General features: G+C 32.8%; 3 protein-coding genes across 6 annotated transcripts; all 3 read right to left on the bottom strand.

The window, feature by feature from the left end:
• Window positions 1-6460: 6460 nt before the first annotated feature.
• Window positions 6461-18182, bottom strand: LOC133183349 (calumenin-like). 4 transcript variants are annotated; one of them, XM_061318308.1, is made up of 9 exons: window positions 18085-18100; window positions 17961-17992; window positions 15687-15809; window positions 15083-15213; window positions 14425-14615; window positions 13884-14053; window positions 13625-13685; window positions 13236-13471; window positions 6461-8507 (listed from the first exon to the last, which is right to left on the bottom strand). In XM_061318308.1, exons 2-9 carry the CDS (start codon window positions 17979-17981, stop codon window positions 8403-8405), a joined length of 1038 nt encoding a protein of 345 aa, XP_061174292.1. In that variant the 5' UTR covers window positions 17982-17992; window positions 18085-18100; the 3' UTR covers window positions 6461-8402. The 4 variants fall into 4 exon arrangements, with proteins under 4 accessions (XP_061174292.1, XP_061174316.1, XP_061174300.1 ...); XM_061318332.1 differs by lacking the exon at window positions 13236-13471 and adding an exon at window positions 12986-13182 and having other exon boundaries at window positions 18085-18099; XM_061318316.1 differs by lacking the exon at window positions 17961-17992 and having other exon boundaries at window positions 18085-18182.
• On the bottom strand, window positions 9569-12243 carry LOC133183337 (uncharacterized). Its single transcript, XM_061318298.1, has 6 exons — window positions 12089-12243; window positions 11472-11856; window positions 11129-11359; window positions 10711-10999; window positions 10362-10600; window positions 9569-10157 (listed from the first exon to the last, which is right to left on the bottom strand). Exons 1-6 carry the CDS (start codon window positions 12225-12227, stop codon window positions 9590-9592), a joined length of 1851 nt encoding a protein of 616 aa, XP_061174282.1. The 5' UTR covers window positions 12228-12243; the 3' UTR covers window positions 9569-9589.
• Window positions 18183-21744: 3562 nt separating the features above from the next.
• Window positions 21745-25101, bottom strand: LOC133179509 (33 kDa inner dynein arm light chain, axonemal). The gene is made up of 6 exons (XM_061314278.1): window positions 24928-25101; window positions 24433-24575; window positions 23874-24043; window positions 23503-23681; window positions 23038-23202; window positions 21745-21985 (listed from the first exon to the last, which is right to left on the bottom strand). The coding sequence occupies exons 1-6, from the start codon at window positions 25006-25008 to the stop codon at window positions 21950-21952; spliced, it is 774 nt and encodes a 257-aa protein (XP_061170262.1). The 5' UTR covers window positions 25009-25101; the 3' UTR covers window positions 21745-21949.
• Window positions 25102-26795: the final 1694 nt, after the last annotated feature.

Here is a 26795-nt window from a genome sequence, read left to right as displayed (position 1 = left end):
ACAAAATCAACTTATCTGAACATCATGGCGCAGGGCTCTTCTACAAATCCTTCCTCTCATTTAAAATAGCACTTAATGCAGGAAATCCATTTAGCCAGAAATATTGAATGTATGTAATGAATAAGTATATCCATTCTGGTTAATGACCACTTCACTTTTATTTGTAATTACTTATTCAAGATATATTTAAGAAATTGAGGAGGTGGTTCAAAACATTTTTCCATTATTGATCACATGCAGATTCATTGCCCGGAAGGTTTCACGAAGTACAATGTGCAACACGTGTATTGGTATAGACTTTCTGATTAATATGATCAAAATGCAGTAGTATTTTATTATTATGTAATACAGAGTATGCCTTTTAAAGGTCTGATGACACGTTGCTTGAATATCTGTTTTGTATATCTCTTCGTAATATACAACAAATTAATCATAATTATCATTATCTTATGATTTTTAAACTGTTTTCAAAATGTTTAAGTAGATAAAGACACCAAAAATTGTGATATTGGCAATGCTAGTGATTTCCAATAGGTTTATATAGTAAATAACATCCCTTGGTATCTTGTACAAATGCCTGGTAAAGTACCTTAATTTTTTGTGAGGAAACTTGTTAAACGAGCAATAGTTCAAAGATAAATTCTTGGAAAAAAATTATATATTATTGAAAAACGTGTGGTCTGACCTTAAGGTCATATAAGTCAATAAGGGACCTCCTATCGTCCTTGGATTACGTCGTCGTCCGAAATTTGTGAAAAAAACATTCCTGAATTAATTTTAGTTAATTTAAATGTTTTGGATTTATTTTCATGAAATCAGTAGTGAGAACTCTACCATTGTGAAATCCATGCCCTGTAGGTCTAGGGTGCAAGCTGTTACGAGGGGCAAAGTTGATCATATATTGAGATGTACCCTTGGGGCTGAACCATGGGGGCCTTGAATTTTACTATTTTTGTAGAGGACTAAGAGATTATTATAATAATGTCCGTATATCTATGAGTAAATTGAATTTCCAAGGACGAAATCTGTTTTGCAATAGATGACCTACTAAGCCCCAGTATGGGGCCTAAACGCTGGGCCCAGGAGCCATGAATTTTACAACTTTGGTAACTGAAAAACCATTGTAATCATGCAAACAGCTTGCTTCCATGAGTAAAGTAGAAGAGTCCCAAAGGCGTAGTGTATTTTTAATATATCACCATATAGCCCCATCAAACTGGAGCCTGAACGCTAGATCCAGCAACAATGAACTTTAGTTAACAATTTTGGTAATGGTTTGTGTACTCACTGAAAATTATACAAACAGTTCGCCTCTAGATGACTATGAGCAAAGGGTGTACCCTGGTATAACCAACTTTGTCCCATCTAATGGCCTAACCATGAGCCATGAATTATACAACCTTGGTAATAAAAGAATAAGTGTTTATTACAATAATGGAAATTGTCTGTCTATCTCACCCTATGACCTTAACCATGGACCAAAGGGCCATTAATGTAACAATTCAAAAATAGTCACCATAATATGATGCAAACATTTTTTCCAGCAAGATGTGCTAAGTAAAGAATATTTCATAAGATATAATGCATCGTAAATATATGACCAACTTACCCCTACCCTGGAGCCTGAACAATGATAAATGGAAGGAAGTTGACGTTAGAAAAGTTAATTAAGTCATGACGGTTATCATAATGTTTGGTTGTTAGTTTGCCATCGATGTCTTTCTATAGTTGAACATCCAAATATGAAACTGATGTGTCAGACTCTGTGGTGAATGAAAAATCCTCAACATTCAAAATGTATATAAATTTGTCTATGTCTTAACCAAAGTAAAAGTCGCCCGCGTGGCGCAGTGGTTAGAGTGATTGCTCTAGAGTGCGGTGTAAGGAGTAGATCCTTACGTCGCGGGTTCGAATCCACTGTGGGACGTGGAGATCGGTCCTTCGGATGAGACCGTATAAACCAAGGTCCCGTGTCTCAGTAGGTGCTGGCACGAAAAAGATCCTTCAGTGAGCAGTCTACCATTATCATCTGCATATGGGGTTTATGACTCCCATTGATTCAATATGCAAAAGCATGTTCTACACAAATGAATAATTTCTTAAACAAGGTAGGCTAATGTCAGATAATTTGATGATGTATGGGCATCAATAATCTCGTTGAAAGTCAACATTTCGCAAATCTGTGGTGGATACTTTGACCTTGTTTGCAAATACAATCTGTTGTTAGCTAGGTTGAATGTTGATTGACGTCTTTCATACAAATTTTTAATGGATTATTTTCATTTCATTTGAATTGTCTACAGATTTCTCCGTTTGTCTATGACAAGGGGCACACGGCGGGTGTGACCGGTCGACAAGGGTTGCTTACTCCTCCATGGCACCTGATTCCACCTCTGATGTTTTCACAGGTCCATGTTTGCTCTTCTAACAATCTGTATCTTAATAGAAGCATGATTTTTATTCGTTATCTTTACATTTCATGTATTCAATCTCATTGCATTCATCATACATTAAAAGGATTCGCCTTTACTGCTTTTTTATCTAAATAGATACTACATGTATTAACATTATACAATCCACTTTTCATAATCAAAATAACATGACTTGAAAATGTTGAAGTTCTTTTTTGCTAATTGAAAAATAGAGCACAGGAATATTTGAAATGATGACTGGTCCTTTAATGGACTGCTTTAAAATTGAGAGAACATATCCATACTGCAATAAAATAGAATTAAACATCCTTTAAGAATCAATGAAGTTACTATTAGGGATGGTCAACGGAATGTTGAATTCTGGTAAGAGTCTCAGGTTTAGTGTTTGTCACTGTTTGTTGATGGTTTAGTTCAAGTACAGGAAAATGAATGTAATCTGTAATATACTAGAAATCATCACAATTTATTATTCAACTCGAATATCCTATACCTAATGTCACATGAAAAAGGTGAAGATAACGGACAGTGATCGATCTCAAAAAATCTACAAACAATACAAATTTGTGAACAGGGCATAAAACACGGACCTCCGGAAATTCCAGACGTGGGATCAGGTACCTAGGATGAGTAAGCATCCCCTGTTGACCGGTCACACCCACCGAGAGCCTTATTTATTGATCAGGTAAACGAAACATCCCGTAGTCAAATTTAGCATACAAGCAAAAGCATAACAATTGGTGTGAAACACGTCAGTCAAAATACGACCCACCGATAGGTTATATTTGCTAACAAGGTTTTTATAATGACCATGGAATTTACGATATGCTGACTTTAAATGAGGTTGATGAAATCCCTGCAACATCAACTTATCTTTCAGTAGCCTGCCTCGGTTTAAAAATTGATCGTACTCAAAGCATGCTCTTGAGTATCGAATAAATTGGAAGACCTAAACAACATGTTCAGGCGACAGCGGAATATTACTACATTAAAAAGGAAAGTTGACGATGGACAAGCTGAAGTCATCTCGTTTGTCATACAATTTCGTTGTTAGTTGGCTCTTATCGTCTATAGTCAATAAAACGTCCAAATATGAAACAGTTGTGGCAGAATCTATGGAGTCTTTTATTTCAAGTTCACTGAGATAAATCGAGTCGACATATGAATAAAAGTAACTATTGTTAATTGATGAAACGTCGTCGATATATCTGAATGTCGATTTAAAGTCACAGCAAGAGTTTTTTTTCCATGTAGAAGTTTAATAATATAATAAATTCTCCTTCAAATGAATATAAAATCTGGTAGGCTAATAAAGGAGCACAATTAGTGCCCATCGGTATCGTTATGCCCCCGTAATCAAAGATTCGGGGGGATATAGTTTTTGCTCTGTCCGTCCGTCTGTCTGTCCGTCTGTCTATCTGTTTGTCTTCAAAAACTTTAACCTTGCCCATAACTTTTGATTGGTCGGAGCTTTGGCTTTCATATTTCACATGTGTATTCCTTGTGACAAGACCTTTCTTTGGGTACCACGAAATCTGACCTTTTGACCTTGACCTTGGAGTTTGACCCACTTTTGCTAAATTTTATCAGACTTTAACCTTGGCCATAACTTTTGAATAGTTGGTGCTAGGGCTTTCAAACTTCACATGTGTATACTTTGTGAGAAGAACTTCCTTCGGATACCAACATCTTTGACCATTTAACCTTGACCTTGGAGTTTGACCTACTTTTGAAAAACTTTAACCTTAGCCATAACTTTTGAACAATTGGTGCTAGGGTTTTCATACTTCACATGTGTATTCCTTGTGACAAGACCTTCCTTTGGATACCAACAATTTTGGCCCATTGACCATAACCGTGGAGTTTGACCTACTTTAAAGAAACACACACACACACACACACACACACACACAAATAAACTTTAACCTTGGCCATAACATGTGAATATTTGGTTCCAGGGCTTTCATATTTCATGTTCATGTGTATCACTTGTGACAAGACCTTCCCTTGGGCACCATTTGACCTTGATGTTTTACTTACTTCTGAAAAACTTTAACCTTCGCTATAACTTTTCAAAGGTTGGTGTTAGGGCTCGCATATTTCACAGGTATATTCCTCGAGACAAGATCTTTCTTTGGGTACCAACTTTTGACCTGGAGTTTGACTTTTAACCTTCACAATAAGCTGCCATACGGGGGCATCAGTGTTTCACAAACACATCTAGTTGAAAGACCTGCTTTCCGAAGACTACATAAATGTTGTCAACGAGGAACTTCAGCATCCTTTTAGTATCAACTTCGGAGTACTTTTGTGTAAAAACAGAGTGACGTTTAACAAGTAATTTTGTTGATGACCAATCACAAAATACCAAAAATGTCCGAGTTCCATTTTTTTTGAAGAAGCAGTTGTCTATATCAACTATATATGTAGTGAACTTTATATATATATATATAAATATAAATATATATATATATATATATATATATATATATATATATATATATATATATATATATATGTGTGTGTGTGTGTGTGTGTGTGTGTGTGTGTGTGTGTGTGAGGGTGTGTGTGTGTGTAATCTAAATTTTGGGTTGAAATACATTATTTTCTTTCTAAATATATATATAGTGCATTGAAAACAAAACGTTTTATTTATTAAAACGCTCTCTTGTATTTTAAAGTTTGAATAAATGATGTACTCCTTTTAAAATCGTTCTTGGATTTACAAAAGTAGAAAGGTTACTGTCTGACATGCAAATCTGTACGGGGGAAAACGATTTTTGGGGTAACTTTTATGTTCTGGTGTCTGGAGCCCTCTTTGAATTAACATCCTATTAGGTCACAAATATACACTTTTAGTAACAACCATAGAATCCACCATCGTAACAAAGTACCAGAAATAAAAAAACTAAAGGTACTGTGAGCATTGAGCTCACAAAATGATTTCCCTTCTCCCATGTTTTGCTATGGGAAATCCCAAGTATGTGTCCAATCAAAATGTAAAACAGAGGGTGCACAACTGCACTAAGTCTATGTAATAAAGATTTTAGGAGAGTCACATTAAATTTTATTCAGGAGGTATAGGAAGAGCGGATAAAAGATGGACACCTCTCAATACATGTATTTTAGAAAGAATGACAGTGTCCATGTTTCAGTATGGGAAAGCCCAAATATCTCTTGGATCAAATTGTAGAAAATAGGAGGTACACATTGGTACCATGCAATAAAGATTCTTTGAATGTCTCATTGATTTTTTTTTCAGTGGTATAGGAGGAGTTGCAGATAAGAGATTGGTATCCCCAAGTGTAACGGACGGACAGACACCCCCATCAAGCTGGGGGTTTAATAAAGATTTTGCAGGGCTCTTGTAAATTTATCACTTCTTGGAAGTATTAAATTTCAACAAAACTGCAGATGTTTCTCAGAACGTCAATGTACTCATATTTGTAATGAATCTTTCGATTTATGAACACACAGAAGATATGACTCACTGTGTCTCCTTAAAACACAAGGGACTTTTGAGTTACAATCAATATATGACATAACTCCTAACAAATTATGGGTCTGATTTATTTTCGTAGGTACATATATTATGTAAGCTGATCTACTTGAAATTTCTCAACAATCAAATCCCATACAAGACGTGAATGTTAAGGATTTATGTTCTCTTTACAAAGTAATTTTTATACGTGCACGATTGAAATGGTAGTCCTTTGCGATAGATGAAAGTGTATATGTGTATTTGATGAAGCTCAACAGTAAACGTTCAGTTTGCAACTTCCTTATCAGGAGTCAATATCGAACCTCCAAATCCATAACATTGCCAAAAATATATGTCTAAACTACCCCACTGATTTCTCTTATTGCCATTTAGTGACATTCCTCCTTTATTTGCTTGTGAATTACTTCAGATCACAAAATCTTCATAACTGAAACTGAGGTGGGATAGAAATTACTCAGTTCCATAAAAAGGATATGTACTCTCCAACACATCTATATATCATACAGACCAACAAAAACTAAAACATGTATTAAACTTAAACAAATATCCAGCGTTTATTGCAGAATATTCTATCAAATAACATCTCAAAGAAAAAAATGAATGTATTATACTTAGACTAATTTTCAATCCAACCTTTTGGGGGTTAAAATTATTGTTTACTCAATGCTTTCTGAATTGGCATTAATATAGTGGCAAGCATTTAAAAATAAAATTTCTTGGCAGACCAATGATTTTGAGACACTACTACAACCTTTCTAACATAAAGAAAAAAAAGTACAGTCCTTCACTGAGAGTAAAATTCACCTGACTAAATTATGCACGACTCTTTTTTGTTCATAAATTAACACAGATATAAATAATTGAAAAGGGACTTTAAAAAAAAATCTGAAACATTCTCACTACATACAGATTTTAAAGACACTTTCAATTTGATTATCATATCTGGCACCTTAAAAAAATTAATTTTGTGAAATTAAAAAAAAAAATTCATGCAGTTATAAACTCTCTACATATGGTTTTGCCAAAAATACCATTTTTGTTGAAACAATTATTTTTTCCAAAATATTTGCACTAAACACTGTAAGAAAATTTTTGTTAATTCTAAGTTTACACATAAAAATCTGAATCACAAAACTGTTACATGTACATGTTTTTCAATTCTTCATAGAACAACTAAACATATCATTTAATAAGAAAAGCTGCTTTTATATGTTACACAAAACATCTTTCCAGAGCTAAAAAAAAAGTCTTTGACTGTAATATTTGGCATCTATAGTAAACTTTCAATATTTGCACTTGTAAAATAAAGCTTGTTTATATGAGCTTAAAATCATTCAAAATTAAAGCATGCATTCTTGTGAACCTTTCAGATCTTAATAAATGATACATATCATGGCATCTGTTAAATGTATTGAAAGCATACTAGGTTATTAGGAATGACAACTGGTAATCAATTAACCATCAGGCAGAATAAAGGTAATCATTTGCAAATATGCTTCAATCAAGCTCCTAAATTGCAATATTTTTAAAATTTATCTATATATATCATAAATGGTTTATTTATTCATTTTTTTTAAAGAATATTCTTTCAAAAATATCGAGCATTAATGATTTATTTATGACCGAATAATGACAAATCAAAATTTCTTATTTGAGTTAATTATTTGAAACATGATGCAATGAACTGATTAGCAATTCTGTATTTGAATACCATCCTTACTACACAATAAAATGCATAAAAAAAATTCATACAATATGATTGTGTTCCTTTACGACTCTTCTTTTGTGAAGAAAAACTTTGATTTACATTTATAAACCAAAATTACAGCAAACTGACAATACATGTATACACAAATAGCATTTCTCATAACAACATTTCCAGTAAATTAATACCGGACACTAATAAAATAAACTATTGAAATAATGGGAAGCATATTTTGTATTATAGCAAAATATAAAAACTACCATAAACCAAGGAGGAAAAAAAACAATTCACCTGTACACTACAAGCTATTTACACAATAAGGCATCTGCACAAGGAATACAGTGTCACAGTTATAAACATGCACACACATATACACGACCACATTTGGTTTTCACTTTTATTGTATAGAACCTATCAAAAGAATGTTTAGTGTAAAATTTATGTCCTAAATCTTTAACATGTTTAAGGGACTAGTTAATGATTAGAGAGTATTTCTTTATCAAACATATTCAAAAGCCTGGTTGATATCTACAGGAATTTTCTTATAGCTGAATGTACAATTGTATACGTCAAACATTTCATAATAAGAAATGTGCCTTTCATTCATTAACACTCTCTACAAATCCACCCGACTTGTGAAACAAAATTCACACTTTCAATCTCTTGACAGGTAATTTACACTTTAAACTAGACAAACATAACCTGATGAAAAAAAAATGCTAAAATTGTCGGTGCATTGCACAAGATGAACTACAGCTTCACGTTTTTAAAACTCATCATGTCTTGTTAGAGCCTCCCCAAAGTCTGTTGCCTGGCTGCCCACAAACAGGTCATAGTGTTCAAGAATTTCTTCCTTTGATAATTTGCCATCCTGTAAAAGATAAAGGAATAATTTTTTTTTTCTGACCATAAGCTAGGTTCATACTTTTCAAATGGTAATGTCATGCAGCTTGAATTTTGAGCTACATGTATTTTATCCTTCAGTCTAGCATTCAAATTATGAATGATCTGCTTAAGATGCTAAATATTGCAGAAATTGCACGAGAGAAAAAAAAAAAGAAAAAAAAATTCTTCATTATAATACAATTTCCCAAAAATATTGGTATATTTCACAAGCATATAAGACATAATAAAAATTTTGTTTCCCCTTTCTGGCTCTTTAGTTTGCAGGTAAAAAAATATTCATATATGTATTTTTTTTTTTGGCACCTAATTAAAAGTTTCAAGAGTAAAAATATAAGATTTACATTAAATCTAAATTTGTAGAAAAATATTTTCAGAAATTAAAATTTTCAAAGTGATTTAGTCAATGCAATTTATGTGAAACGGCCAGAAAAAGGAAACAAATAGGTCAACTATTGGCATAAATGTCTATCACGTCTATATATGAAATACAAACAATCTACGAGTAATAAAATATATTAAAAAAAATTGTTACATGCGGTGAACTTGACAATATTCAATATTTTAAGGAAGCATGCAAATGAAGGTGCAAGGAAATGCTCATATAAACCAGGACCAATACAGGTAAAGGAGTGTACATTTAATAAGAATGTTCATTGACTATGATTTTATGAGAATACATGTACTTGTACTTCAAACTCAGCAGTTCTGATCACAGAGAAGCCTACTCTGACATATATACTAATATGTATGCATTTGTTTTTTTAGGGAGATTTTTTTTTAAAGATGAAAAGGCTTCAAAATTTTAGATACTTGTTCAGGGACAATTTAATTAAGTAATTACTTAAGTATCTTTATTTTCAGAAATTATTTTTTTTTTCAAGAAATCTGACTTGCTTCAAATAAAATAAAGTTAAATATGTACATACCTGTCAACATTCCAAATATTTTTTGGGGGAGAAAACGCGCGACGACCTTTTTTGATGGTAAAAAGTCATCGCGCGTTCTTTTTGTTCATACTGATAACTAAGAAATAACAAATGATACACTTTAATGTTCTTTATTGTAATTGTAAGCTGCTGATTTAGTCAGTTTTAGAGTGTCCTTAGAAGGTTTCACTTGATGGCATTCCTCTTTACAGTTTATTTTAGCACATAGAAGACTACATAGTGTCTGATTGTCCATGGAAGATCTTTGTTCTGTCTGTATTTTTCTCACAAGGGAGAACACCCTCTCACAATCTGCATTGCTGTTTGGGATACAGCACATAGACTGAGCAATTTTACTAAGAATTGGGAATCTTGGTGTTCCAGAGACTTTGTTGGTGATTTTCCCCATCTCTCCCCAAAATGAGTCTATTCTTGTCTGCCCTTTCTCAAAGTTTGGAAGGTCACAGTCAGGAGAAACACTGAAATCCAGATACTCCTCTTCCAACTTTGGGAAGTCCTTTTCCTGAACTATGACAGGGAATCTTCTGGCAATCTCCACTATAGACTGTAAGGTGGTCTCTTCCCTTCTGTGAGGATTCAAGAATCCTAAATTGTTGACAACTGGGTCCTTGAATGGAAAGTGCTTTAACATTTTCTTTGTGATGGCACAGTAGAACCCCCTTACATTCCTAGAATTAGACAAAAACAAAGAGGTATAATATCAATATGAGTTTTTGTATATTAATGCAACATTCCTTAATACATGATGAACACTGCATACCACAAATATTTGAAGGAAGTTTTTTTAGCAACTTATTTATTTACTTGCTTTACTTAAACTGAGCTAAGAACTGGCAGCTTAAAAAACTTAAAAGGTCAGAATCTAAACTTACTGGAAAAAATTTGCCAAGTCTACTGGTGGAATATCCTCATCATTCTCTGCAATGTAGGACCTGGTAAGAATTCCAACTGCAAGTATGTTATCTTGGAGCTGGTTTTCTGGGTTTTGGAAGTCCACACTGATGAGGTCCTTGGAATTCTTGATTATTCCTGCCTTTATAAAACGGCCAAGGAATTTTCTTAGAAGTTTGTGGATTTCTTCTCCAAGATATCCAATCCTTGATTCATCAGCCTACAAAGATAGAAGAAGAAATCAGTACTTAAATAAGTAATATACAGTTCTGTAATTTTGTGACTTATTAAAACAAAATTATCAATATATTAAGATTATAGCTTATATACCTGAAATGTAGTGTTGAACTCATTCAATGGCTCCAACACATAACCTAAGAAGTGGAATGTCATCCTCATCTCATGGCTTCTGAGGAGCTCTGCCACTCTCTTAACTCTTCCAGGCTTCTCTACATCACTGTGTGAGTTGAAGTAGCTTGTCAGAGCAGGCCAGTGGTGCAGCAACCTTTTGACACACTTCTCAAGACTTAGCCACCTGGTTGAGCAGTGCTTCAGAAGTTTTGAAGGGTCAACATCACAGAAGTCCAAGTATTCCTTGTATGTTTCCTTACGTAATGCACTGTTAAAAGAAAAGAAATAAAATCTAAGGTCAAGATAACAGATATAAAGTGTGCAATTTGAAACTATGTAAAACTGAAAACTAAGTTAAACATTACCAGTAGATGTATTTATTAGATAAATGTTTTACCTATGGTGAAAATGATAATAGACGTCAACAAGGAGGTCATCTACAGGAAGGGACAGACTTTTGACACCAGCCATTGTGCAGAGATTGGCCAAATGACAAATGCAGCCAATGTCAAAAACATGTGGCTGCATTTCCTTGATCTTTGTCATCACTGAATTCTTCTTGCCCATCATGACATTACAGTTGTCAGAGGAGAAAGCAATCAAGTTTTCCCAAGGAATGTTGTTGTTTCTACAAAATATATTGATAAATTAAGATCAATTCCCTTACTGAAATCTTTATCTGTAAAAAAAAAAAAAAAGAAAAGGATATTGAATATAAAATCTATACACACTGAACTTACATAAAAACTTGTTCAAGGTGGTCAAATATATTCTGTGAAGTTCCCACATTGCAAATTGGCATGTCCAAAAATCGAGTTACTGCCTGATTGTCAAAGTATCTGACAAGTATAGCAAGGGTTTTCTCTGAGTTTCTATCGTTGCTTTCATCACAGGCTAAGGAAAATGGCTTTGTCCTGCAATTTTGAACTACTTCCTTGTGAAGCTGAGGGGCAAGGGCGTTCTTGACAATCATGGTAGTCTTTGTGCGGCCACAGGCAAATTTTCTAGCAATCTGGCTGTCAGGAAACATGGACTTGCAGAGTTTGGTGAAATGATCTGCAACAGCAAATGGGATGTTGTGCTCCGCAATGAAATTTGAAAATAAAAACTCTGCTTTCACCACTCCTGAAATGGAAATTATTTTGTCAAAGATCAACTTAATGTACTTGAAAATATAAACAATAAATATGTAGTTTTTTGCATGTTTAAATATTACAAAATCATTTAACTGCATTCTCCCTCATGACATTATGTCTGTTACATTCATTAAAATTTACATTTTCATTAATTTCAGTACATATTTTACCAATTTCAAACAAGTGCAATTTGCAGTTCTTTAAATTATGATATGTCTTACCTTCATCACTTGAAGTTGTCAAGAAATTTTGTATTGGCATTGTGACGTTCTGTGATTTTTTGCTGCTTTGATGAGCTGCTGATGAAACATGCTTCATAAGATCATTTTTTCCACCGTGGTCAATCTTTATATTTTTCATACACAATCTGCAGAAAGCATGATCTTCGCCTTTTACACTTTTTGTTAGCCAACCTTGGAATTCTGCTTCCTTTTCCCAAGAATTTAGGTACTTGCAGACGTATCTTTTCTTTTTTGGCTTTGGTGGTGTATTTTCCATGCTTAAAAACTTCGTACGTGATTATAATAAGGAATGCCATATTTCTAAAACTTATTTCCATTTATAAGCCGTTTATTAGTATATTGTCATATTTTGCTGCAGAGTGTCACTACCTCGTATCCCGTTGTCATTTTTCTAATGTGTATTTCTAAAATTTCCACATCTGGCATGCCTGTCTCTGTTAAACTCTGCTAATGAGAATCGGAAGCAATTACAATCCCAGTAATCACTGATAGCACAGTTGACACCTTGTTGATTACCTGTTATCAGCGGCAATAAACATGTATCTACCGATAAACAATGAACTGCCATCTTCTCTTTCACAGGAAATATGGTATTATTCAAAGCGAAATCGGTAAAAATTCCGGATTTCTTAAAAATCGGTAGAAATTGGGGGTAAAAAATATATCGGTAGACAAGCGGTAGAATGGGTTCAAAATCGGTAGACTCCCGAAAAAATCGGGAGAGTTGACAGGTATGTATGTAAATGTTTTTAGAAAAAGAGATATAAATAAAAGAGAAATACCAAACTCCATCAAAGGGAGGTAAAAAATAATAAAAAAAAAACATCCACAATAAATTTCAATAATACCCCAACCGAGCCAAAAGTGAGTACACACCTTATTAGAATCTGACTCGCTAATGAGGTGTTTAGCTTCAGCTTCAGAGTGATCATAATCAGGGGGAATAATCCAATTTTTAACTTCATCGAGATCCATTTTGCCATCTCCGTTTTTATCTCTTTGAGAAGCGAACGTTTCGCGTTCAGTTTTGACCCAGTCTGGTTCCTCCTCATTTTTGTCGGGCCACATGTCCCCTGAAAATTTCAAAAACTTCCGATTAATGGATGATAATGAAATGATGTCCCACCTTGTTATCGTCGCAGGCATTAACCAGGTGCAAGGCTTCTGCCGAGCTGTGGTCATAATCCTCGGGGATGACCCAGGCCTTGACCTCCTCTTGGTCCAGCTTGCCATCCATGTTTTTGTCCCTGTGGTTGATGAACTGGTCCTTCTCACTTTGAACCCAGTCAGGGGTCCCTGCATGGAGGTTTTCCTCGTCTTGGACTGTATCAGGGTCATCATCTTCCTCGTCATAAATATCAGCTAACAAATGCCAGGACATTGTGAACAAGAAGTAAATTTTCTCCTAGTTTTTCTTAAATGACCAAAAGGTAAACCGTCTACTGAAAATTTTATTTTTAAGATTAGATAATATTAATTTATTTATTCAAATTAAAATTGAAAATAAATGTTTACCTATATACTCTTCTAAACTGATAAATCCATCCTTATCTTTGTCAATGTCCTCCATTGTTTCCTTTAAAAAGTAAACAATTTCTTTTATTAGATTTTTTCCACAAAATATCGTCATTAAACAACATTACCGGTACTTACAAAACATATCTCAAAAAAAACTGTTAAAAAAAAAAACAAAAAAAAAAAAACAAACTGAAAAATACATTAAATGTATATTCATAAATCTGAGGGGAAAAAAAAAGGATAAACAAATAATTACCTTGACAACAATATCTCTCATATGTTCGGCCTCCTCAGGGTGAAGGAAGTCGGCAAACTCCTCCTTATTGAGGTAGCCATCCCCGTCTTTATCTGCTGCCTTCCATCTCCTCTCATCCCTCTCAATCATGTCCTTGTAGCTGAATGTGGAGGAATCTTCATCAGTAGGATCTGTCAAAAAAGGGATGTCTCTTATCAATTCAAATGTCGTACAGATAAAAGGCTAGGAACCAACATCAGGAAGCCTGATTTTTGTTGGTTGAGAAAAAAACCCATTCAAATGCATACTGATTACAAGTGTTATGGTAGTGTTAATACTACTCTTATAAACCTGGTATCAACTGAAATTTCAATTTAAGTGTGTTCTTTTCATAGACTCTTTTTTTTTTGGGGGGGGGGGGGGGGGAGGGGGGGGTATATGTAAAAAAATTAAACACTGTAAATTAATGTTCTATAGCCAACCATGAAATTCTTAAAGCATATCTCAACAATCATCATGTTGATATAAAATAAACATAACGTGATATGGTGTAAACACCTACCATCTTCTGATCCATATGTTCTCTTTTTATAAGAAGACCAGGAGAGTTTATCTGACTCCACATCGTGGTCCTTCCACATCCTGTCTGTGTCTGTGATGATGTAACGTTTCTGGACGTACTGAATCCAATCCCTCAGTTCCTGCTCTGTGATCTTCCCATCTCCATCCTTGTCTATCTTCCCAACTATAATTCTACAGCAATAAAGCACGACGATAAGAAAGATTGATTTCATTTTGATTTTTTTTACAGGATAAGCTTACTCAGGAACAGTACAAGTAATTACTTTATGTGCATCTCATCCGTATCTGATCTGGTGGTAAATTAATTCGGAATTTAACAAAGAAAGTGTGACTAATTTTAATGTTTTTACCTAATGATCACACTTCATATACTGCATAAACTTCATTTATATATATAATAAATGCTTGCATGAATCACAAACTAGCAATCTGTTTGTATAACCCACAGATTTCCTTATTTACACATTTTTTTATCAATTAGAAAGATTGCTATTCATCTCTGATAATCAATGTTTTCTCTCCCTTTAAACTCCATATGATAAATTCAAGTTGTATCAATGGGTGGGAAACTTATGGGGTCACCACACCGTACCAATCTATATAAAGATTCTGTAACAATGCGTATGTTTTCCCCCTACCCTAATCTCTCCTTGCTTTCCTCTGGTGTCAGCTGATCGAACGTTTTGGCCTCGTCCTTGCCAAGGAAGGCTTCATGGTCATAATCTGGATTGTGTTCACCTTCGTGTTCATGCTCAGCTTCACTCAATTTCTGAAAATTTTACAAACAATGGTATTCATCTATAGCAAACACAGAAATATTATCTGAATATGCAAGAACAAAATTATATTGCAGTTCACTAGTTTACTTGATCTAGGTCTTCAACGTGAATTAGTAAAAGTACTAAAGCATTAAACAGTTATAAACTGTAAAACACACTTGCAAATCCATCAATATTTCTCAGCTATTTCTTTTAATACCAGATATAATCAAAAGATTTGTAAAAGAAGAAAATCTAGCATCAGTAAAATTTGCATTCTTTTACATACTTTATCATCAACTCAAATCTAAATCTCCTTTAGAAGTATTTGCCTTTAGCAATACATGTATTTCACACCGTGGTGAATATTCAAATCTGATTTCAATTCTCTGAATCAAAACTGCACATGACACCAAAAAAATGTAATAATTTTTTTGTTTGAAAAAGTATCTTTAAGTACATGATCAATTTTACAAAGGCCTACCTGTTCATGAACTCTGTTCTTCTTGTCTTCACCGGGTTTAGGAATGGCAGATGAATATGTGATAACAATAAGTGCAAGTATCAAATAGATCTCGATTAACTTCATACTGATTGATTTTTTCATCTGAAAAGAAAAAAAGTCAAAAAATGACAAATTAACTACTTTTTCTTCATGCATCATAATTTACTAATAAGCAACAGATGCAAAGTATTTGAGAAATTTACACTTCTATGAAATCTTATTCATGTGATATTTGTCTCAATTTGTAATATCATTATTTATCAGACAATATATGATATCAATATTTCATATTGTTTAGGTCTTTTCTGATTTTTTTTTAAATACACAGAAGTACAATAAATGAAATCTACATATCCAATCAATAAAATAACACTCTGTTTGTTCAGTTTAGTACATACACGTTTCAAATGTCTGTAACAATTGTAACATTTCGTGGTAGACAATGACAGCTGCAGAAGCATGATATTTGACAAAACTCCCCGGCAAACAAGATAACAATGCTAGACACACAGTATAATTATATATCAACAAAAGTCACAGGTGGTTGCTACGTGTAAAACATATTCCAAAGATCAAACGACAAATTGTACTCCTGTAATATTTGATTCTATATGGGAGTATGGAATAAATGGATGTATCACTATGACATTTATAACAATCATTACAAGAACTGGTTTAGTTAATAGATATCATACTTAAATTGCAAATTAAACAATTTCAAGTATTTGCATTCATCATCATAACATTTATTTAAAGTAAATGCTTCGATACAGACAATATAGCACAATTAAACAAATTATATAATTTAACTACAAAAGCAATCCATTTACTGAGTATATAATCATATGCTATCCAATTCCAATGGTGTTCAATACTTCCAAAAAAATTGCCAGTCATGAATTTCAAGATTTTGTCTAAAACTCTGAATCAACATTCTATTTCACCATTGTTGATACATGTATTTCTTAAAGTTATCTGAAAAGCAGTCCTGCTTAAGATATTTCTCTTGGGCCAATGGAATGACTGAAATTCTGTACATATATTAGGCCAAAAAAAATAATAGTCTTGTTTCCTGCTACCAGTCTGAAAAAATAGGGTAGGTAGGTAGGAAAATTATTTTATTTTATATTTTTATTTTATTTTTTTCCAACGGCATTTTTTAGGATATGAACTAATACAAGATCAAATTAAACATGTCACAGGTCAATATTGTCTTTTAAAATAAAACTTTCATGTCTTTTTATGCACAACTCAAGTGGTATTTTATGAAAGTCCATATTTAAAACAAGAATTTCATGAAATGCTTGTTTTGTGTTAACACAGAAACCGATTACGGTGACAGATCCATGAAATTCCAGAAATTCCCGATTTTTTTTCTTCCAAAACTTAAAAAAAACTTTTAAATTAGGGTCGGGTGCAAAAAAATAGGGTAGGTCGGGTAGCAGGAAACAAGACTATTATTTTTTTTTTGCCTTACCTAATTTTTTTTTAATTCGCCCTTTTTTCTGTAATCCTCTCTGTAGATTTAGGTCAAGTAAGTGAAAGGTATTTCACAGATTCAAATCCTTAAAATTTTGCAAATGTGTGCTTTATACACAGTTTTAAGGGAACCTTCTCATTTTGCTCTAGGTGAGGATTCCTTTAGTTGTGGGAAAATATATGGGCAACGTTTTCTGACTAAAATTAGCATATATGAAGATAGATAATCATTAACTAGACAACAAAATAGAAAACTTTTTTATTAATGAAATTTATGATATAAAGATACAATTTATATATGACTCTAAGTAATACTGATTAAACTGGCTTACAAAATTTTCATGCAAATGAAATGTCTATGGTTCTGCAGTACCATATTTTAAAAAAATACTCAATGCATTTTCTTTTGTTGTTCAATATTGGCAATCTCTAATGCCCTATAATCTCTCAGAGCTTTAAATATACGATTTAAATATTTAAGTCACAAAGTCCTATGAAAGGATTAGCTCAGGTTGACAAAATTATGCATCCTATATGCATCGGGATCGGAATGCACACTACCGGCATTCATAAATATTTTCCCCAACTCAGTTTCATGTAATAAAATGTAGGATAATAGAATCATAAAAGAAAACTCTCCAAAATTATCCATAAACTTGCAGCACCCGAGTAAAATCAAGTAATAATTCAGCATGCACATAAAACTGCAGACCTGCGGTATCTCATATTACCCAAAGCAATCGCTGTCACCCAATGTAAAAGAAAAGTTATTACCTTGATGTCTTTACAGTGCATCTTATTATTAGCTGAGGTAAAAGACGCCTATCAATTACCTGAGAATTCAACAACACTAGCAAAAAATCAATACAAAACAGTTTCAGTGGGAATAAATACTTACTAAACGTGTCAAAATGAATAACCTCTGTTGCACTTACACATTATCCAATGAAAATATAAGACAATGTCACATGGCCTAAATCAACCAATCAATTTCTTCCAACGTGGCTAGTGGGATTCCTACTGACGTTCTTATGTTATTCATCATTGGTGTAAATATTCCATGTGCGTGGCAGTAACTTGATACGCACTAAGGATGCTGCAACGTGGAAGAACGAGAAGCACTCAAGATAAATTTAGATTTTAATATGTATCTTTTATAGTTCCTAGTACAAAATGTTACCACCTACAAAAAAAGAGAATTTACCTGGCCTGGTATATATAGTTGGGTTTTTAATCCACAAAGAAATAATCTATATCATGAAGTAAATATATTTGGAAAAACGCTAAAACACTTAAACAGGGATGAAGTCTTTGACAATTTTTAAACATTTGTTGTGTCATTAAATTGGATATACATGTATGTAGCACAGTTTTAACAATCCTGTCATTTGACAAAACGTTAACGTTACAATCACAAAAGATCATGCAATGAGCATTCAACAAAAGAATACACCGCATGTAATTATATATATGCGCTTAAATTTCGTATTGAAATAAAAATGAAACCTTCAGATCTAAATGAATATCGATTATTATATAGCTATGTACATTCAATGTAATTCTCAGATCTGCATGTGGCATCGACTTTGGATACTGAATTTTAACAACAATTTTTTAATTAATACGTTGTAAGTGCATGTATGTCATTGGTTGGGGGTGGGGGGGGGGGGCTTGACAGCCTCGTACAAGGGTTCTTACTCTCAAGAAGAAGAGTTTATAGACACGTATCATGCGCGGATCTAGAGGGGGGTCAGGAGGGTCCGGACCCCCTGGGATTTTCAGAGTTATTAAAAGTATATACTGAAGCAAATAAAACATAACTTTGGACCCCACCCCACCCCAAGAAAACGTGGACCCCACCATCACCACCACGAAATAGTTTTTTTTCATTTTTTTTTTTTTTTTGCTTGTCAAGAATTTTCTGGATTGGAAATTGGTTTTTGAATTGGGTGCCCCCCCCCCCAAAAAAAATCCTGGATCCTCACCTGCTTACTTCACTGAAATAGAGAGAGAGAGAGAGAGAGAGAGAGAGAGAGAGATAGGAATTTAAGGAATTTTCTTTAAAGCGATACACACACACAGAGAGAGAAAGAGATCCCAAGGAACTTTTTTTGCTTCTTAAAACTTTTTTTTTAAATATGTATAAGCCTATAAATAAATGGTCCACATGAACTCCACATTGTTCTTTAATACCTCACGTTTGTATTCATTAGCATTTCTTTCGTAAATTGGTTTAGGGAAATGATCACTCTTAAAGATGCCCAGACTTTCAAATCTTTGCATCTTTAATACTAGTGGTGTTTGCTCTGCGGTTTTTACACTTGGATTTGCTTGTTTTTATTATGTCTTCTCTACAACTAAGATGAGATTTGGAAAGACCTAGTCTATCTACTGAATATCAAATGCACTTTGAATCTTTTATTCACAAAAATGGCGGATTTGGAAGGGGGCACCCGATGCCTCCTCAAAATAAGAAAGTCATAATAAAACTTATGCTATTGAACTCATATTAAGTAAAAGTATTGTGGGTTTATGGTGTCTTTAACTTTTTGTAGAAGATTGTTTGCACCCCCCCCCCCCAACATTCCCTCAACTGGAAATCCTGAATCTGTCCATGCAAGACTTAATTCATTGATCTAAGTTTTTCATTTACTGATTTCAACCAGTGCTTTTACACCTACTGTCGATGTTTCTTTATAGGACCGTTTGCTCAATAATCATCGATCTTTATACACTGTTTGCAATAACAAACAAACGATTTGTTTTTAATTATCAGGTCAAAAATGTAAAACAATCACTTGGTTCTCTGTTGTGTTGAAATCAAAGATTATCCAACCAACTATATCGGAAATCCTTTGCTTTAAAAAAAAAAATAAAAACTTGTTATCGATCTATATTTCTTAACACAGATGACCATGCATGATGAACAGATGACCCTTTTTATATTTCTGGTAAAAACTCACCTGCTTGTTTATTATCTATACCATATCAAATATTCGACCAATTATTAATCATAAGCACCTGATGTATGCATGGATGCTGTAGGGTAACCTATTCCACCCCCTCTAAGATTCTTTTAGACAAGCAAACATATCAGAATACACGAAGTTCTAGCATATCATGAATACTATACATACTGATATCTGATATACACAATGGATCGTATCATTTTCCTTTTTAATTAAGTTTTAGAAATTGTCCCTTTACCGATGTATAAAAAATACTATTGGATATGATTAATAATTTCTATAGTTCTCTGATTGGCTGTGATTCAACATTGTAGAAATCATACTATGTTATGTAACTTATGTTCACCTACACGAGACCTTGGTGAACATAACATTTATATTTTGCTACATTTGACTAAAAATTAATCGAGAATTTCCAAATTGATACAATAAACTATGAAAATCTATGTTCAGCTGCACAAGACCTTCCAGGTGAATATAACATTTTTTTTATATTGGACTAAAAATAGATCGAGAACAATTAAATTGATACAATTGGTTCTGAAAAGTTATATTTATGAAAAGTTATGTTCACCTGCATCCGACTTCCAGGTAAACATAAAATTTCAAGAAATCAACTGGCTATGGTACTTTTTAATCCCGCTCCGCTCACAGTGTTCGGTAATGACTTCAAAGATTGTAAACAAATCACGAAAGATGGTATGCTCATATAATTCGTATCACTTATAATAATTGAATCATAAAATAAAAGCAGGACCGTAGAACGCGGGCCCCCTCACTTTTTTCTGAGAATAGTACATGTATTTTGCTACAGTAAATTTTTCTTAAGATACTGCCCCCCCCCCATTTTTTTGATGTTGTAAGAACGAGCACTGGCAAATTCCATGATCTGGACAGTAAATTACCTTTTTTTTGCTTGTCAGATTTAGTGGTAAAGTTGACCCCCACCCCCCCCCCCCCGGCACATTTGAAACCGTTGCTTCTTTTTCCAGTCAATGATTTCGGCACAAGAGGAGTACATGTATATACATGTTATATACTTCAAGCACAGGGGCTTGCTCCTGGTGTGTTATAATTATTTATTAAAAAATCATATACGGTAATACTAAAACAACACAAGTGTTGTTTTAGTATTACCAAATATGATTTTTAATAAATAATTATTACACGCCGGGAGCAAACCCCTGTGCTTCAAGGATGGCTAAATCATCATATTCATTGAAAATTTTATTTTAATTTAGATTGAAATAAATATATTTTACTCAAATTCTCTGCAATTAAGTTAATACACAATGTGATGTAAATTTCAAGAATAAAGCCATAATATATGCATGATAAACTGTTTAGGTTGAATAAAAACCAGGGAAGGCAACATTTTTATGTTAATATAGTATTTAAATATATTAAAGTTTTTCAGCTTCTTTCAATTACGTATCGATTTTTTTTCCCTTTAGAAAGGTTTATTCCATAAACAATAAGAAACTTTTACCTTAAATACATGTGTTTATATTTGTAAACACTGACATCATGGAATGTCACAAAGATTTATGATTTTACAATAATGTCTTTGTAATATATACAGTATATACATTATCACAAAACAACCTGTTTTCACATCATAAACAATGATAATCCATTATGATTACAAAAGTTTTCAACGTTTTTTGGAATCAATTATGTCTTTCATATTTAAATGTTACATCAACATTGGTCAATAAAATAGAAATGCTAGAAAATGCGATTTTTCAATTTTTATGTGGAACAGAAATTTCATTGAATTTTCCAATTATCCTATTACTTCTTTGGAGCGATGATTCCTTCCAACTGAGTCTGTAAAAAAAGAAGTTACCAATTGATTAAAATATACAAATACCTTCAGTCTAAAATTCTCCAAGAATGATTCTTAAAAAACAAAAACAGATGTAAATTTTTTTTCAACACTTTTTTCATAAGAAATTAACTTTGAAGAAAGTTCAACACTGAAGATATCTAGAAAGATTTTTTTCTGAAATCTCACATTAATTTGGATAAAAGAGTGAATTTTTCATCATAATTATAATTTTATATTAGTTAATAATGCCTCCAAAGTTTGAATCATGATTCCATGCATTAATTGTTACTGTTTTGAAACTCTTAGTCTCCATTAACCTTTTACTATATAGAAGTACTTTGGATTCAATAATAAAGACAAATAAATTGTGATAATTTACAAATGACTAAATTACTTCAAATCTTGAAAAACAGACATATGTGATATCATGCAATTGTGTAGTAAAAATATTCATGTAAAAAACTAAGCTTTCATTTAAATTTACACAGCTGTTGTGATGCTACACAAATATTCTACTAGTGACCCTAATAAACAATAGAATCATTTATTTTTCTTGTGAACAACACAATTTCTTCTAGCTAAACACATTTTAAAATGTATGACTACCTTTTTTCTGAGATTGCAAGATGGTTCTGTTCTTCCAATATCATCAACAATTGTCAGAATTTTTTTTTCATGCAATCCACAACATAGTTTTGTGCAAAATTTAACTTACAACTCTATACCTCCTCATTTTCCTCCCCCATAATCATACTCATTTGTGTCTAGAGTTTAATTGACACAAAGAAAAAAAAACCATATAATGCATCTGCATTTGAATCAACAAGGAAAGAAGTAATTCAAAAGGCCTGCTATTGCACCTTTAGATATTAAACATAAATTGCAATTCTGATCTGATATTTATTTCCAGAACTTCTAACAATATACACATTCCATCTTAAACAATTTCATCTATTTTCCTCCACTTTCAAATGTAATAAACCTAGAAATTAGAAAAATGGTTGAAGTAAAAAAAACCCACTCCTTTTTAGTGAAAAAACCCTGATCATACCTTGAGCTGTTGGTTTGTTCTCTTCAAAAACTGCATTTCTTCAGTGTGTTTCTTCTCCTCCACCATTCTCTGCTCCTGTGCACGTTTCTCAATTTGCTCACATTTACCCTTCAGTTCATTAACTTGCTTTTCTAAGTCACGCTTTTCCTGTTCGAGATCTGAAATCTGCAATTGGAAAATAAAATGATTTTTTAATGACAAGTTAACCCTTGAATGAGAGTAAGAGAACTGCAATTTCATACTGTAGATGTAACCTTTTCTGCTAGGGACTAATTAACGTCATATAAATGGTCATAATTTTTCTGTTGAAATTTGTCACAGCATACTTAAATGCATTAATGACATATAATGACAATCCAAGAAATCTGCATAATTTTATGCCTTGAGATTGAACAGACATTGTGATTCCGGGGAATTATGATGCCATGGAAAAAAGTACATTTACAATATTTGATCAATGAATACCTTCTTCTCCATGTCAGCTTTTCCTTGTTCTGCCCACAAGGCTTTCCTCATTCCAAAGGCTACACTGCTTTCATATAAGGTCTGATAGGCTGCTATTGTCATTCTGATTTCATCTCTGACTCGGAGGAGCAAGAGACCCCTCTCTGCACAGTTGATGGTGACTTGACGGATAAGTTCATCTACAAAAGAGTAGTAATGCAAACTTACAGTATATATAATAATGTATCTGAATAGATCTGTAAATGTTATGCTGTTAATTTTCTAATTATATCATTAGAAAAAAAGATATTACTATTGTTGTAATCCTAATCATGAAAATGCTAATTCATTGACAAAATTCTTTAAAATTTATTTTACAGTAAGTTATTTACCAAAGCACTGGGAATAGAGTTCACGCCTGACTGGACAGATTCCTGTTTCCCTGGCTTGTCTCTGTTGTAACCTCCTGTCAAGTTCCTCCTGCAAGTTGACGACATCTAAACGAGTGGCTGGGGTACTAGAGACTTGCTGTACCCACAGTTGTCCTGATTCTTGCCACTCCCTGTAAGAAATATTTGCGATATGAGACAAAGACTTAAACACACAATATGGAAAATACCTGTCCCTTTATATGAAGAATAATTAATTTACCGTATATACTCGCCTATAAGTCGGTTTCTTGGGAGTTAAACTTTGGTCCAAAAACGCCTGTCCGACTTATAGGCGAGTTATGAAAATATTGGTATAATAGCGGGTCAATCCCTTTAGTGTAAGCTTAAAAAATACAACCGATTTATAGGCAGACCGACTTATAGGCGAGTATATACGGTAAGCTCTATATTCATCAACATGTAATATGATGGTAAAAAGCAACATCTATTTCAAATCATATTTATCACTATGTAGTACAAAATTTATAACATAATATATGCATATATGTTTTTTATTTACCGTGGAGGAAGAATTGAGTTTAGAATTTCATCTGTCTGCTGGGCTGCTTTAGCATCAACAGATGACATCTTCTGTTTCCCTGGGGGATTTGGCACTGGGCCTCCTGCTTGTGGTTGTCCAGGGCTAACTTTGAGAGCCCTTGCCTAAAATTCACACATTTATATTACATAATTTGTTTCTACTGTATGTTGTCAAACATTTAACTTTAACATAACTTAAATACATCATTAATATCATTCTGTATTTTACTCAAATTATGGTACTTTGATAAATATATAATTAAATTACACTAGAATTGCAGTCCCCTTTTCACTATACAAGTACGCAAATCATAAATATAACAATATAGTGTTGTAAAATATTTTTCTACAATTGAGTTTAATTCAACCAAATGTTCATATTGCTGTGATGTAGTTAATTGTAGAATAGAACGTACTTTTTATTGGACGATAAATGACATTTCTCTCATTGACAACCGATTGTTAAAAATCTTACCCTCGGTGTCTTTTTATCTGTATTCCGACTGACCAGTACTGGGTTGTCATATTTGACCAATGATGCGTTTGGAGGAATCATTTTTTCTGTGTAGTGCGATATTCCACCAGCAGTGTTTTGGGTACGAACTCAGTTTCGTTGCTTCTATGACAACAGACCAATGCGCATGACTGAAGAACAGGAAGTTACTAAATGGAAAAACCAATGTTGTTCAGAAACAATATGTCCGGTTTATATATTTAATTATGACATCAGGGCTGAAAAGGATTAAAATCATAAAAAAAGGTTAATTAAAAATCCAACAGGAGTATTTGCAAACCTGGAAAATTCGTAGTAAAAATTCAAAATGGCAATCACATTTGATAAACTAACTCACCGATTACAGGTAAATTTATTTACTACTCTACATGCATACATATGTACTGTACCTTCTGTATGGGAATTTAGTGAAATGAACTTAAAATAATAAAACGTTAAAAGGTGATAAAATCAAAACATGAAATATAATAATTAAGCTTTATTTGATGAGATATCTTTTCTGAAATAAAATATTATTACACTCTACATATTTTATTTTTGGGACATTTGTGCACGTGAAAAAACAAATTGACTTGTTTCAGTAGACAGAACAATACTATTGTTCGACGTTCTTTTCTTGCTATCAGATTTATTCAAGCATGAGTATTAAAGATATTAAGACAATAAAATAGGCAATATCATTTATAAGCAGTGGCAGTTGGCAGTAAGCAGTTGGCTGTAGTATGTGGAATATCATGCTTTTTTTCATCAAACATTAATAACTTTAACAACAATAATTTACAACATTTTGGACAGCTTTAATTGAAAGTTTGTGTTCTTTTTAATGTCCTTTTCGGATTCAAGGTTTTTTCCAGTAAAAACAATCCTTTAATGCATGGTTTATATAATTAATTTATTTTTGGCGCAAATGCCGCCTTTTTCATTTTCTGTGAATACCTTTTCGTTTGCTTTCAATCACTCTATTGCGTGATCTTAAAGTCATATATGGCGTATTTTTGATAAGTTTTGACTAACTAAAATTAAAAAGATCTTCCTATTTGTTTTATTTCTTTCTATAAAGATAGGACTTTCCTGTAAATTACACAATTTAAATCAATTCCGTTTCATAGATATTAGCCGATTTATTTACCGACTCCGCACATGATTAATTTAAATATCAGATACAGTTTTAAGTCAATTTAACTATGGAAACGTGGGGTTAATCAAGTTCAAAATCGGTGAAAATTTTGATTTGAACGTAAATAACAAATATCATGTTCATCTACATTCAATCTCGTATTTTTATTTTTTTTTTTTTTTTAGCTCAGATACGCCATAGATAGCTTTTATGCATAATTTCTGCATTATCAATGCAGAAATTATATAAGCAGAAAGGAAAATGTTAGAGATATGTATAAAATATTAAAAAAAATAATAATAATAAAAATGGAAATTCCATATTAAAATAGGGATTTGTGTTGTTTTTTTTTTTAAATTTAAAATTGAATCTGAACTAAAAGAAATATTTTATGCTTATGATTTTGAATATTGATAAATTGTACGAATGTCCGGATCATTTTTCTCATTGGATAATGCATATCATTTCAAGAGTGTTAAATATGAGACGCTTTAATTAAAAAAATTGTTAATTGTATGTAGTATGATTAATTTATATCCTGAAACCGAAATAAATATCCCCCACAAAAAGAAATTATATTGATTTGGTATAAGATAAGATTATTAAACTTTAGTATAAATTCAATCATTCAGCAGCTTAAAACCGTGTTTTGTATCTAATAAGGGTCTGTCATCTTAATCATAATAATAAGGAAACGGATTAGTATAAGTTT

This window comes from Saccostrea echinata, unplaced genomic scaffold (assembly GCF_033153115.1).
Source record: "Saccostrea echinata isolate AGI-Se365-2 ecotype Australia unplaced genomic scaffold, CSIRO_AGI_Sech_v1 ptg000001l, whole genome shotgun sequence".
Lineage (NCBI taxonomy): Eukaryota > Metazoa > Mollusca > Bivalvia > Ostreida > Ostreidae > Saccostrea > Saccostrea echinata.
This window is presented reverse-complemented; position numbering and strand designations above follow the sequence as displayed.